At 42.7% G+C, this 12593-nt stretch overlaps 1 protein-coding gene across 5 annotated transcripts in view; it reads right to left on the minus strand.

Annotated features, from left to right (window-relative positions):
• The window catches only part of LOC128362530 (bromodomain adjacent to zinc finger domain protein 2B-like), a 74114-nt gene that overhangs the window by 4273 nt on the left and 57248 nt on the right, over positions 1-12593 (minus strand). Inside the window, exons 15-34 of one of the 5 annotated variants that reach the window (XM_053323340.1) lie at positions 12450-12511; positions 12088-12153; positions 11345-11410; positions 11025-11069; positions 10591-10617; positions 8615-8680; positions 8065-8205; positions 7290-7544; positions 6877-7100; positions 6443-6517; positions 6131-6362; positions 5979-6041; positions 5292-5436; positions 3790-4604; positions 3386-3638; positions 3000-3155; positions 1507-1667; positions 1171-1397; positions 312-447; positions 59-205 (exon numbers count right to left, since the gene is read on the minus strand). In XM_053323340.1, coding sequence (XP_053179315.1) covers positions 59-205; positions 312-447; positions 1171-1397; positions 1507-1667; positions 3000-3155; positions 3386-3638; positions 3790-4604; positions 5292-5436; positions 5979-6041; positions 6131-6362; positions 6443-6517; positions 6877-7100; positions 7290-7544; positions 8065-8205; positions 8615-8680; positions 10591-10617; positions 11025-11069; positions 11345-11410; positions 12088-12153; positions 12450-12511 — 3362 coding nt within the window. Of the gene's footprint in view, positions 1-58; positions 206-311; positions 448-1065; positions 1398-1506; positions 1668-2999; positions 3156-3385; positions 3639-3789; positions 4605-5291; positions 5437-5978; positions 6042-6130; positions 6363-6442; positions 6518-6876; positions 7101-7289; positions 7545-8064; positions 8206-8614; positions 8681-10584; positions 10618-11024; positions 11070-11344; positions 11411-12087; positions 12154-12449; positions 12512-12593 lie in introns of all 5 variants that reach the window. The other 4 variants (XM_053323316.1, XM_053323332.1, XM_053323307.1 and 1 more) reach the window with 4 other exon arrangements.

Consider the following 12593-nt stretch of genomic DNA (forward strand, 5'->3'; position numbering starts at 1 on the left):
TTGTCAACAAATGGGTCATTGAGGACAGTTGATGATACATGATAAAATGCTCTGATACCTTGGATATGCAGGACGGGCAGTACCAGTCTCCCTCTGGGATACAAGTGATTTTGGGTTTGTGACAGTAAGTGTGGCAGCCTTTGTCACAGCCATCACACAGCAGGAGGAGGTCTTCGTTGTCGCCCTTCTTGCATATCTGACAGTACTGAAAAACAAGTAAATCCATTAAAAACATCAGTAAAAACACACAAGATGACGTGCATATGTATTTAATTTTGAGATTGTGCTTCTATTATTATTCTGCTGCTTACCACTTTCATGATGGACCGCTCCCAGGCGATAGACTTCTGCAGTTGCTGGATGCACATGGCCAACTGGGCAGCACTACGCACTTCAGTCAGTGCCTTCCTCCAAACCTTCATGCCGTGGGCCACCTCCTCCTCACCACTAAGAGAAGATAATGAGGAATGATAGGAAGGTTATGACAAACACAAATACATGCGTATATATGTGGATATGTGGGCGTTTACACAAATAAAGCAGTTAATTGTATCAGTATCAGTTCCACCAGCCGCCAACAAGACAGCAGACCATAAAGAGCTCCAGCTGTGCAGAGACAGGCATGAGGATTTTGGGGGTATAGGGCACCAGGGAGAGGTACACACTGATTTTGTCATGTTAAGGGGACATTCATGCAGAAAGAGTGAAGGAGTGGAATCTGTGTAAGTGTATACTGTAAAGTGGGAGCCATGAGTATGCTCATAACCAAGGTTACTAACGCACAACACCATGCAGATGACTGTGGAAAAATAAACAGATAATACCAATAAAAAAAATGGCTGAACGGGAAATAAAACTGAGTGGAGTGGAGTGAAGTCCTCCCGCCCCCAAAAACTGCACAAGACCAAAGAAACAAACAAAAGTGCAACAAGCCACCACAAAAATCAGCTGCGAAAGCAGCAAAGACCCTCCCTTTTGAGTAATATGGGAAACGTAAAGCACATACAGAGAGAGGAAAGGGTCTTAGTGGGAGAGTGGGGAGCTTTGGTTGGAGAAATGACCTACCCTTCCCTGTCAGCACTAGTGGATGGGGCGGGGGCAGGGACAGTGACCGTACCCACATTATCCAGCCTGATCTGAATGGTGGTACCTAAGGGGCTCCTCAGGTACCTTCTCTCGATGTTGCGCTCCAGATCGGCCAGACGTGTCACTGCTATGTCCAGTGGGTTGTCCGGGTGACGCAACACCCCGCCCTTCTCCCCCCGCTCCTCTGGATGATCCTTGGAGTCCTTTGAGTCTTTGTCTCCCGCTGACAATGGCACTGATTTGGTGGGGGGCTTGTGCTCGTAATACACCAGATCCTCCCGCTCGGACTGAGGGTCCGGATATGTCCAGCCCTGGAGAAGGAAAACAGTTTTTAAGTAATTTGGCCTCTTACCACAGTACTTCATGTGTTTAGAGATATAACATTACTAGCAAAATGTGTTTAGTATCCAAGTATTTTACCTTGACCTGCAGGCTGGCTGCTGTCACCTTCCTCTCCAGTTCCTCCACCTGCTGCAGCACAGCGATGTCCATCTCCATCGCCTGCTCCTCCACACACCAGCCTCGCACCGACTCCACACTAACCTGGCTCTCCTCCAGCTCATGCAGTTCGATCATGGCCACTAGATGAATGATATGACAGATATACACGTCAGATATCAGTCAGCCATGAACACACAGAGACGCAGGCATGAACATATGAACGGAGTGGCCAAACACATAAAGGTATTCCTACAGGATGATGAAGTTCGATCATAAATAATACAGGGCGCTTTCACACCTGCCTTGTTTAGTTTGGTTGAATCGAACCCTGAAGTGTTTACCCCCTTGGTGCGTGCACACAGCAATCACACTGTGGACCAAAATAACCGGACCAAAACCTTAAAGAAGAGGAGGTCTCAGTCTTGTTACAAAATAACTCACATGATCCGACCCTACAGTAAGCATTGCGCGTTTTTTGGATAACCCGTAACCAGCTGCAATGTGCATTAATCTCTCTCTCTTCTTTAGCTGTCTAAAAGCAGCATGTCTTCACCTAACATGAAGGAAGACATTGTTCTCTAGACACTGACTTGGAGTGCGTTCAAATGTGACATTCTGCTCACATATTTTGGCTTTGTATAGGGTCCAAACAACTGAGCCAGATTATTTATATATTGCTTCAGGCTGGTGCCCAGCGGCATCATTCAATTTGCTGTGCTAGGGGGCACCAAGGTGAAAAAAATAAAAAACACAAGTAGTTTTCATGGTCAGAAATGGTAGATATACCATTTATAAAGCACTTAATTTAGCTTTTGTTTATCATTGTTTTTATTAATCAGAATATAAATAATAATAAGAAAACAGTTGAAAAGTAGTTGCCGTGTGCATCTTTCAGTACCACCGAGAGAGAGAGAGAGAGATGCTGTTTATTTCAATAATAACAGTAGTACACTTTATTGCTGATAGAAAATATGTTCAAAGACCATTTCACTAACATAATCCGCCCTCCTCTGTGGTATAAGTACACTTTTTCATCCCTGAGTGCTGTGGTTCATACATTTGTTTTATTTTCTGTTTTGTTCTGGTGAGAAGGTAAATCAAGCCTTTTATAAATGTTGTAGCCTATATGTGCCTTTTCTGAAACAAAAAACTCTCCCTTTCCCACCCGCAAACCCCATGAGATTTCTGACCCATGAACAGACTGACAGTTCCCACAGGGCTTTAATTGGTACATTTTGGTTTACTTGAAATGTTGCTGTGTGAAACCAAACTGGACCAAAGGGAAAATGCAACAACTCCTCCACTGATTCAGACGAAGGCAAACACACTGTAGATGTGAAAACGCCTTAGACTGCTTTCAAGTGAATGACACCAAGACTAAATCTTTTTTATTACTATAAAAAGGATCTACTTCCCATGAATCAAAACAGAGCACACTGAGTATGTGCTTGAAGGAGTGCTGTATCACTCACCGTCTCTGTGTTTAGTGCAGACCTGGGGGATGATCTCCAGGTACTTCTGCATCTGCCTCTGGAGGCCTTTCTCTCTCATGCCTCGGCTGTGGAGAGCATTGACTAGAGCCCTCAGCTCCTCAATGTCAGACACCCGCCACCAACCTGTCAGCATCTCTGAGACAATGAACACAAACAAGTATGTAAGCAAGAAGACACTGAACATACATGACTGCAAAAAGGTTCTTCTTTCTGCTTTGTTATAGACCCCGATGAAATTGTGTACAGCAGAGCAGAACACTCCCTAATCCAATTATTTTGGATTATTCATGCAATTGAAAACTTTTCAGGTAGGTGAATTCATTTCAATTAAAATATGAGCGACATAGATGGATTTTGTCACTCACCCTCTGGGATGGGCCGAGCTGTCGGGTGGTCGAGGGATTTGGGCATCTCCAAGGCAGGAGAGGGCATGGATGAGGTTTTCTCGATGCGAGGTAAAGGTGATTCACTCTTACTGGAGACACTTGCTGCTGTGTTGCCCTCCAGAGAGTGACCCGGCATGGGACTGGGGCTGCTGCACAGAGGCAGGCTGGGACTCATCATGCCACTGGGCCAGCTTCCAAAAGTAACTCCTAGCAAAGAGCCACCTGACTTCACCTGGGGAGAAAAGAGGGGAAAAAAGGGTGAGCAAGGCAGAGAAGGAGGAGTCCCAGTTCAGGTGATCTGGTGCATGGAAAATATAACTTGACAGGTAATTGTACAGAAAATCAGCTATTTTGATTGTTCTGTGTCCAGCCAGCAGCCTCACCTGCAGGGCTGATAGTGGGTAGGTGAGGAGGCCAGCTGGGTGGTGGGGGCTGGCGGAAGCTGAAGCAGCAGAAGGGGTGAGAGGCAGTGCAGGGGATTGAGGTGGGGATCTGGGCCTGGCAGGGGTAGAGGACGCCTGGGGGGATACACGGGGCACTCCTAGTGGAGTTGTGGTGATGGAAGAGAGGTCACAGGGGTTGCGAGGGAGAAGACTGAACCAGTGTCCGCTCCTCTCTGTCAGGACTCTGAGGAGCTGGTCATTGGCTTGCAATGCAAGCTGTGGAGATGGAGTGGGGGATGGAGGAGTGTTCCCTGGGCTTTCTCGTGGGGCTGTCAGGCATGGGACAGATAAAGAAGTAGAGGCTGGGGGAGGGATATTTGCAGTGTCATTAGTGGTCACCATGGAAGGAGTTGTTGCTACTGTCAGCTCAGAGGTATTGTTAGTGGGGGAGGATGATGTCACTATGGTAGTGGCATTAGGAGTGCCCACAGGGCTGCCATTTTGTCTCACATGGGGATTCTCCTTATCCTCTGTCTTCACAGTTTCTCTGCCAACATCTTTGTTGACATCCCGAACTGTGCACAGTGTAGATACACAGCCTGGTTGCTGGTAGAAGAGAGCTGAGGAGTTTTCCTTCCCCTCGTGCTCCTTCTCCTCATCTGTCTGTTGCTCCAAGCCTTGTGTGCAAATGCTCTGCCCGTCAAGGTTGGTGAGTTTCTCCTTCTGCAGCTCTATCTCCTGAGGTTCCTCTTTGACCTTGACCTCCTCTGCTGCTCTCCTCCTTCTCTGTCGCTCTTCCTCCAGTTCCTCTGGAGCTGCAAGGAAATAAGATTATAGAGTAGATTGTTAATGTAAGTGAAAACTCAATTATAGTGGTCGCTTTTGTAACCGAGTGCTGATCATCCTGTAATATGATTCTATACTTGATTATGGAAGCTTAGTAGAGTTGAGTTATATTTTAGTTTACAGATGCAATCTCAAATTAGTCTTACGGCTGGTGCAACGAATTAAGATAAAGTTAAATCTACATCAGCTAATTTCACACTGCCACAAACAGCTGGACTAGCAGATTTCTTCTTTTTTCTTCTTACAATGTTTGTTACAAGTTTCTCGAGACACTTTTTGTCAAATTTAAGCATACAACAAGACTTTTCACACCTGAAAGTCCAAACCAAACAAGTTGTGTCCAGATGACTTTTTATGACATTGTGGACCATATTTCAATTAAAGACAAGGTCTCTTTCTGTCCGCATGTGGTATGGCAGCTCATTTTTCCTTTTCTTTGGTTATGATGACAGTTGAATTTCCTGTAGTTTGTAAGTCTGAACCATCCAAAAAATGTTTTCAGACCAAGACCACCTTTTTTCTTCTGGCCATGGTTCGACAGTTTCATCTGGACCATATGATGTTGCTTTGGATCAAACTTAAAATACCAAAAGTTTGTACCAAACAAGATAGGTGTGAAAAGGCCTTTGTGTGTGTGAGTATTGTACGGTAACTACCTTCTCCACTCTCCATGGCTTCAATGAAGACCCCTCCACAGTGGGGAAGTACCCAGTACCGGCGGCGGTAACGGTCCTGGCCGTACATCATGGAGCGCAGAGAATGTGATATCTCAAATAGCTTTCTTCTGGTCTGATGATGTTGCTGAAATTGTACATAACAGATTTTTTTCATTTCTATACATGTTTTGATCAACAGACCTTCAGGAAAACAAAAGACAATTATGCTGCCTAATGTCCCTTTGTAATCTCTGTGATATATTAACCATTACATGCTATGCTAATGAGGTAATTTATTTAGCTAATTAATGCCTTCATTAGCAACAGCCATATGTCAGCATACATGTATATAAAATGTACATTACACATGGCTGGCATCAATACCGTGTAATAAAGCAGTCCTTGGTTCAAGAAAATCAAGGTTCTAGAAAAATCAGATCACCTACAGTGTTGGGATGTTGCTCTTGTGTATTATACTTAAAAACAGAGTCACACACACCATTTATAGTGATGGTGAGAAATTAAAAACAGTAAAAACACTTTCACTTTCTGTGGTTTATCTCATCATAATAACATTCATAGTAACTTCCCCAAGATAATTGGATTAGATTTTCTGATGCCTTGTAAATTGAAGATAATTGGTATTTACTCTGATACAGCACTTGCACATTTTGATAGAGAACATACCTTGGCTAACTTCTCTATCTGCTTCTCCAGCTCCTCGATACTGGTGGCTTGGTCAACTTCATCCTGACAGGACAGAAAAAACACAAAGTCTGTTAGCCATCCTCTTAGGTCAGCTTTCATAACAAATCTATAGATGGATCTATATTTCTTACTTCATCATATAGCTCCACTTTTTTAACCTTCTTAATTTCTTCCTCCTCCTCGTCATCATCCTCCTCGGCCTGGTCATCACTGTCCTCGTCGTCCTCGTCATCATCATCACTGTCTGCACCTAGTTTCCTCTTGCGTTTGACGGCAGAGGAGGGAGTACCAATGGACTGATTCTCCTCCACACCCGCACTTGCCTCTCTCCTTCCAGTGCGTTTGGCATGAATGGTCCTCAACCTTGATTAACATGCACACATTGAGCATGACAGTGTATAGAAAATTAAAACTTTTCTTTTTTAAAATGAAAGATAACTTACTTCTTGAGTTTCCCCTCCATAATAATCTTGTCTTTCCTCATGTTTGCCATCTGGTCCAGGCCCTTATCAATCTCACTGCAAGAGGAAATGCAGTATTTTGTTTTGTCAGTTGCTTATAGTATGTTAATACATATTTCTGGTATTAAGTATCAGAATCTCACAATAAGTAAGTATGCTCAAAGAGGCTGACAGTGATCAAAGTAAAAAGTTTAATATGAAATTAATGAATTTAGTTAAAATCAAAAGGGCTCTCTTGCTCACTACTGTGGCTTTATTAGGTGTATGATTGGCTGATTTTGTTAGAGGAAGTAATGTAGATCACTTTATAACCATCCACCCACATGTTATAGTGGTTGGATGTCTATAAAGGAGGCACACACTTGACAGTGCTCAGTGAGACACTCTGAGCTTTCGGTTTTAGCTGCTTTACCCACCTGATAACAGCTTTGCTGCAGGCCAGCTCATTAGCCAGGAAGCCCAGGATTGAGGCCTTCTGGACAGGTGTGTGTGCCTGGAAGGCCTTGGTCTTCAGGCTGAGGGCCAGAAGGGCCAGTTCTGTATTGGCACAATGGGCCCCCATGTACATCTGTAGCACCTCAGACACATTATCCCTGTTAATGCCAACGTTGGTCAGGTGGTCCCCCAGCATGGTCTTTGTCTAGTAGAGAAGGAGAAGGTGATGAAGGAGGAAAGTTGATGAGCACGTCTTTGATACATTTAAGTTGATTTGATCACTGTTCATACTACAAAACAACAGTAGAGTTATAATAGAAAAAGGTAGTAGGTGGTCAAATGTAGATGGTATGGTGGTGGTGGCAGGTGTAATACTGAAGGACAAATAGCTCACCTTTTGTCCAGGTGGCAAACCAGGATCACAGACTGCCAGAGAAAGCAGTTTGACCAGAAGGTCTTGGACTTGGCCCATGCTGTCCCCAACATTGAGCAAACCCTCCTGTAACATGCCCAGCGTGGGCACATCCGCACTCAAGTCCAGCCCCAAAACCTTCCCAAAGCCTCGCAGGAATTGCATCAGCATCAGGCAGTCAGACACGGCACGTCCTGGCAGGATCAGCCCCGGGATTCGGGAGAAGTCTGGGAGAAGCTGTACAGATGAAAGTGAGTAAAATTAGTTTTGTTCCAAGTTTTTGTCTGGACTGTAGAAAGTATTTACTCAAACAAACACAGGAAATTGGAATATATTAAACATCTGTTGTCTGTTGAAGGATGGTGCTTCCCAATTTATATTAATGACAGCTTATTTTTGTACATTATGTAGTACTCTCCTTAAGCCACTTGGGGGCGTCCACTTCCACAAATAAAATGCTCACTGCCATGAGGTCTTATTTTAAGTAATGCCCCTGAACAACATGATAAACTTACTATTTAACCATCATCATCACCATCATCATCATCATCATCATCACATTGTCCATCCCATCTTGTTACCTAAAATCTACAAATTTAGTAGCACTTTAATGCAAACAACAAATAATCTAATGAACATCACACAGTAGAAACAATAGAACAGAAACACAGCTTTAAAAAGTACAATATTTTCTTTGTGCTCAATAACACTCAACAACCTTCTCAGCACTGACCAGATGAGCTAATGTCTCAACTACCTTATGATCAGACAGGCACATGTCTTCATTTGGCTTCTTCAATTCTCTCGCTATCTCCAGCTCCAGCCTGCGTTGCTCCAATTTACGCTCTTTGTTCAGGCGCTTCTCATCCCTTTTTTCCTGCCGCAAGCGCTCACGCTCCTAGAGAGTCCAAAATTCAAGGGAGCATTAGGAGGAAAAGTGTGTGTATGCATTTGTGTGTATGTATGCATGTATATGTGTGTGGTGTGTGCGTGTGAAAACAGACAAGAAGGTTTACTTGACTTTGCTGAGCTGTATTAGAATTCAGCCTAATGCTGCTGTGCATTCAAAGGAAAAGTGCTCGAGGGCCAGAATCTTTTGACTTGGTAAGTGTGTAGAAAAAAAATGAATGGAGGGAAAGAGTGCACAAAAAGGAGAGAGAGCGGGATTCCATCCAGGGAATAATGACTTAGGCTCTTTTTATGGAGTGGACAGTGTTTGTGTGTCTGTGTGTGTGTGTGTGTGTGTGTGTGTGTGTGTGTGTGTATGTGTGTGTGTTTCTGCATGTATTTGTGAGTATATGGACTACCTCTGCTTTCTTGCGTGCCTCAACAGCCTTCATCAGCATTACATGTTGCCTCCTCCTCTCTCTCTCCTACAGTGGCAAAAACAGAGGCACATTAACAAGCACACGTTGTACATACACCAGTCAAGGTCAACTACATTTAGTATGTATTAATGTAAAATTGTGATGCACTAAATTCAATAGAGGCACCATACTTGAACAAACACAAAACGATGCTTCACATGTATACACTTTCACATGTATGGTGGAAGCATAAGTGAAGAATACAGTAGTACGATGACAACCAAAAAGCAACACATAGATGCGATACAAAGTAGATGTGATGACAGGCTCAAAAAAGAGAAGCAGCTGGAATCAGTGACGGCGCCTCTAAACTAAAGCTTGACACAACAAAAGCAACAAAATACTGGTTGCAAAAAGTCATCTGACATGCCACATTGGCATTACGATCAAAATAATAAATTCTATTACATGAGTCAATGCTAATGTTTATTTGACACATCACTATTATTTGGTGAGGGGATGACAAAGAGGAATGAATGGTTAAAAGAAGCTACAAACAGAGCAGTTCCACCTCAGTGGTTTTGGCAGCTTAAGTATTAGCACAGTATGTGACTGGTGAGGATGAGACATCTATGTTGTTCTTTGGTGCATGATACACAGTCTGCTGCAAAAGGGCACAGGAATCACTGGTGACTGGCTATCATTTTATTTGATCTCTTTAGGTTTCCCGCTCCACCGTATCAGGCTGTCATTCCCTCTGTGATCCACCAGAAACACACAATTGCCACTATTAGGGCTTGCCAAGAACGTTTCCAGCACCTAGTCACTAAAATGGGCTGTTTGTGTGGATTGTTTTGTCATTGTGATAAACAAAATTGGCTGGATGCCAGGCACTCTGCTACAGTATTTCTATGTCCTTACTGGTTGATTTATCTTAAAATAGAAAACTTCAAAAAGGACAAGTTCAAAAAGGACATAAAGCCTGTGGCATTCAACATTTTCTAGCTTTTCATTTCATCAAAAACATAGCATTTGCTAAAGGGTTATTATGATAATAAGGTACAATGCATCAAATTCAGTACAACTGCATGTTGACAGTCTTAAATACCAGGATTATTTCATGTATCTCAATTACCCCCCCTTCATTGTGCCACGAGTGAAGGTACAAGGGGTTGATTCAAAAATCGGCTCAGAGTTTACTGTGAAACATATAGGCAGACCTTTAGATTCAGCTGCGACTGTGTATGAGTGAGAAGGGCTACAAGCAGGACAGCCAGGCCAAAATAAAATGCCACACAGAACCATATTTGTCCTCATGGTGGAATTGATTATATTGTTGTTTTACACTCTGTCAGAACTATTTAAAACCAAAAGTTGTGTTGTATCCTCATCAAAAGAGGGAGAAAATCTGACTGGAAATCTCTCCACCATGAAGACAAAATGATTCTCAGTAGCTCTTTTCATTCTTTGTGCAGAGTACAGGTACAGTGAATGACAGAGGCTGGGATGGGGCAGGTTAAAGTCCAGCACTCTGTGGACTGCAGAACAGATGCATGAACGAACAGACACAAGCTCAATGTCTGGGCCGAATCGTCAAGCACTCATGGGTAACACAGTACTCCAATGCAACAGTTAGACAATGTATGTGATGGATGGAAACTCCTCGAGTGCACTTTAAGACAGTGAGTGTGGATTGGCTAGCAATCTTTGCAATGCATTCTGAATAGAGAGGGGAGGATGGGGGAGGGGGACAGAAGCTGCCTGGCCACCGTGACAGGGTCAGTTGTCCCTCAGGACGAGCAGATGGAGGCAGCATACTGACTCTTTTTCTCTTTTGTTGGTTTTGCTGGAAAGCCATGCAGAAGAATGTAGTATGACAGCAGCCAGTGCTACACTTAATGCATTGCTATGACAACCATAACACAACCAGTTACACGATGCAGGTGTTAGATGTACAAAAATAAACATACCCATACCATATCTAGTCTATGCCTCTCCAACTCCTGGCAGAGAGAGTTGGCAAAATATTATGGAACAGAAGTAATATCCAATACCAATAAGCAAGGGGTTTAATTAAGAGAAATACTGAAGACTTTCATTAAGCTGATGTTTGCTAATTAACCACTTGCACACCCACATTTATATATACTCGCACATGCCTACATTTAAATGCACATAGAGGCACAAATATACTTACACACACACACACACACACACACACACACACACACACACACACACACACACACACACACACACACACACACACAGATAGATACAGTCACAATCATCCCAATAAGTAACTAAATAACTAACTAAATAAATAATTCAAGGGAAGTTAGAGGTGAAGGGTTTATTCAGCATTAGCTAATATCTTAAAGAGGCTGAGCAAGTTGTAGTGAAAGCTTACCTGGTGTTTCAGAATCTCTGCCTGCTGTCTCCTCAATTCTTTCTCCTTGAAGGCAAGAAAGAGAGGATGAGGAAAAATCAATATGCTTCCATAGCACCAATATCATGAAAATCACCACAGACTGATGGAATTTCAGCCCATTTCAAAGGGCCGCTCTGAATTTTATTGCCAGCTACTTCTTAAGTGGAAAAAGCCTTATATCTTGCTAAATATCAAATGATTCAATTCATGTGATTTTTGAGTAATACCATATTGTCCAATGTACATGCATGACTACTATAATACCTGTTTCAGGGGTTTTATTAAAAACATAAATATACCTTTATCCGTTTTTCAGCCTCCATTATTTTGGCATTGGCGGCTTCTTCCTTCTTTCTCCGTTTTGCCTGTGAATACAAATTAAGGTCAAAAATCATAAAGACAGACATTTATCAATCAGTCTTGGATGAGGGCTTTGCTGCACTTTAACTGATTGTTTGCAGTTTTCTGGTTTGAGCAAAGATTTCATGCTCCTGAATGCCAGTCAAATTTGTAAAACACAGCGAATGAATAATGTATCTCTTTAACACGTAATTGTGAAAATGTTGAAGCCTCCCGTTAAGAGTGGCTTGCCAACCGTGTCAACTCAAAATTGATTTAGTCCTGCTAAAACACTTTGAAGCTCCTACAGTATAATTGTGTGTGCCTGGGTATGTGTGTCTGTGGATGTGCATGCATCTTTGCATGTGTGTTTGTGTGAGTGTGGAAAACAGCACCTTTTTTTTTTCCTCGACCCACTTATGCTAAACTGTTACTGTTGTCTGATGAAAAAAATACTTTTCTGTCCAATTTAAATAAGGTCTGAAAAGGCAGCAACAGCCATTTTAATATTCAACAGCCGTCAACCAAGACCAATTTAGCATTAGTTCCATGTGGAATTATGCCTAAGAAGACGCAACTCCTCCAATGCATGCTGCTGTTCAGTAATGAGCTTTAGGAAGATTAAAACACTATAGACTGAGGGGCTGTAGCTATCCAGGAATGTTCTGCTTAATCAGAGGTGCTGTTGGATCAGATTCTGTACCTCCAAAATTTGCTGCGCCCTGAGTTCCTTCTCCATCCGAATTTGCTGAATACGCTTGATCTTCTCCTGTTAAAAAAAAACAGCAACAAAAAAAAAAACAACAACAACATAATCTCTTAATATTTTAGACATTGGAAAACATCCTTAGATGAAACCATTTTCCCATCACTCTGCTCCAGTTGGGGTGGGCAAAGAGACACAACAATAAGTCTAGTAATGATGACGATTGAAAAGCAAAAGCATCAGAAAATAAGCGTTCAGCACTTCCTGTTGTGCACACAGGGACGATGTGTGTCAGGACACTTTAGATAAGGAGAAAGGAAAGAAAAAGATTTGTCAGCACACGCATGAAGCAAACCCACCTGCTGCTTCAGGATCTTGATCTGCTCTTTCTGCTTCCTTCTCTCCTCCGCTGCCATGATAGCTACAAGAGACAATTGAGTTTTACATTAGTATCCCCGAAAATGACCCATGTAACAGGACTATCAACTGTATTTATATCAGAG

This window comes from Scomber japonicus, chromosome 1, assembly GCF_027409825.1.
Source record: "Scomber japonicus isolate fScoJap1 chromosome 1, fScoJap1.pri, whole genome shotgun sequence".
Taxonomy (NCBI): Eukaryota; Metazoa; Chordata; class Actinopteri; order Scombriformes; family Scombridae; genus Scomber; species Scomber japonicus.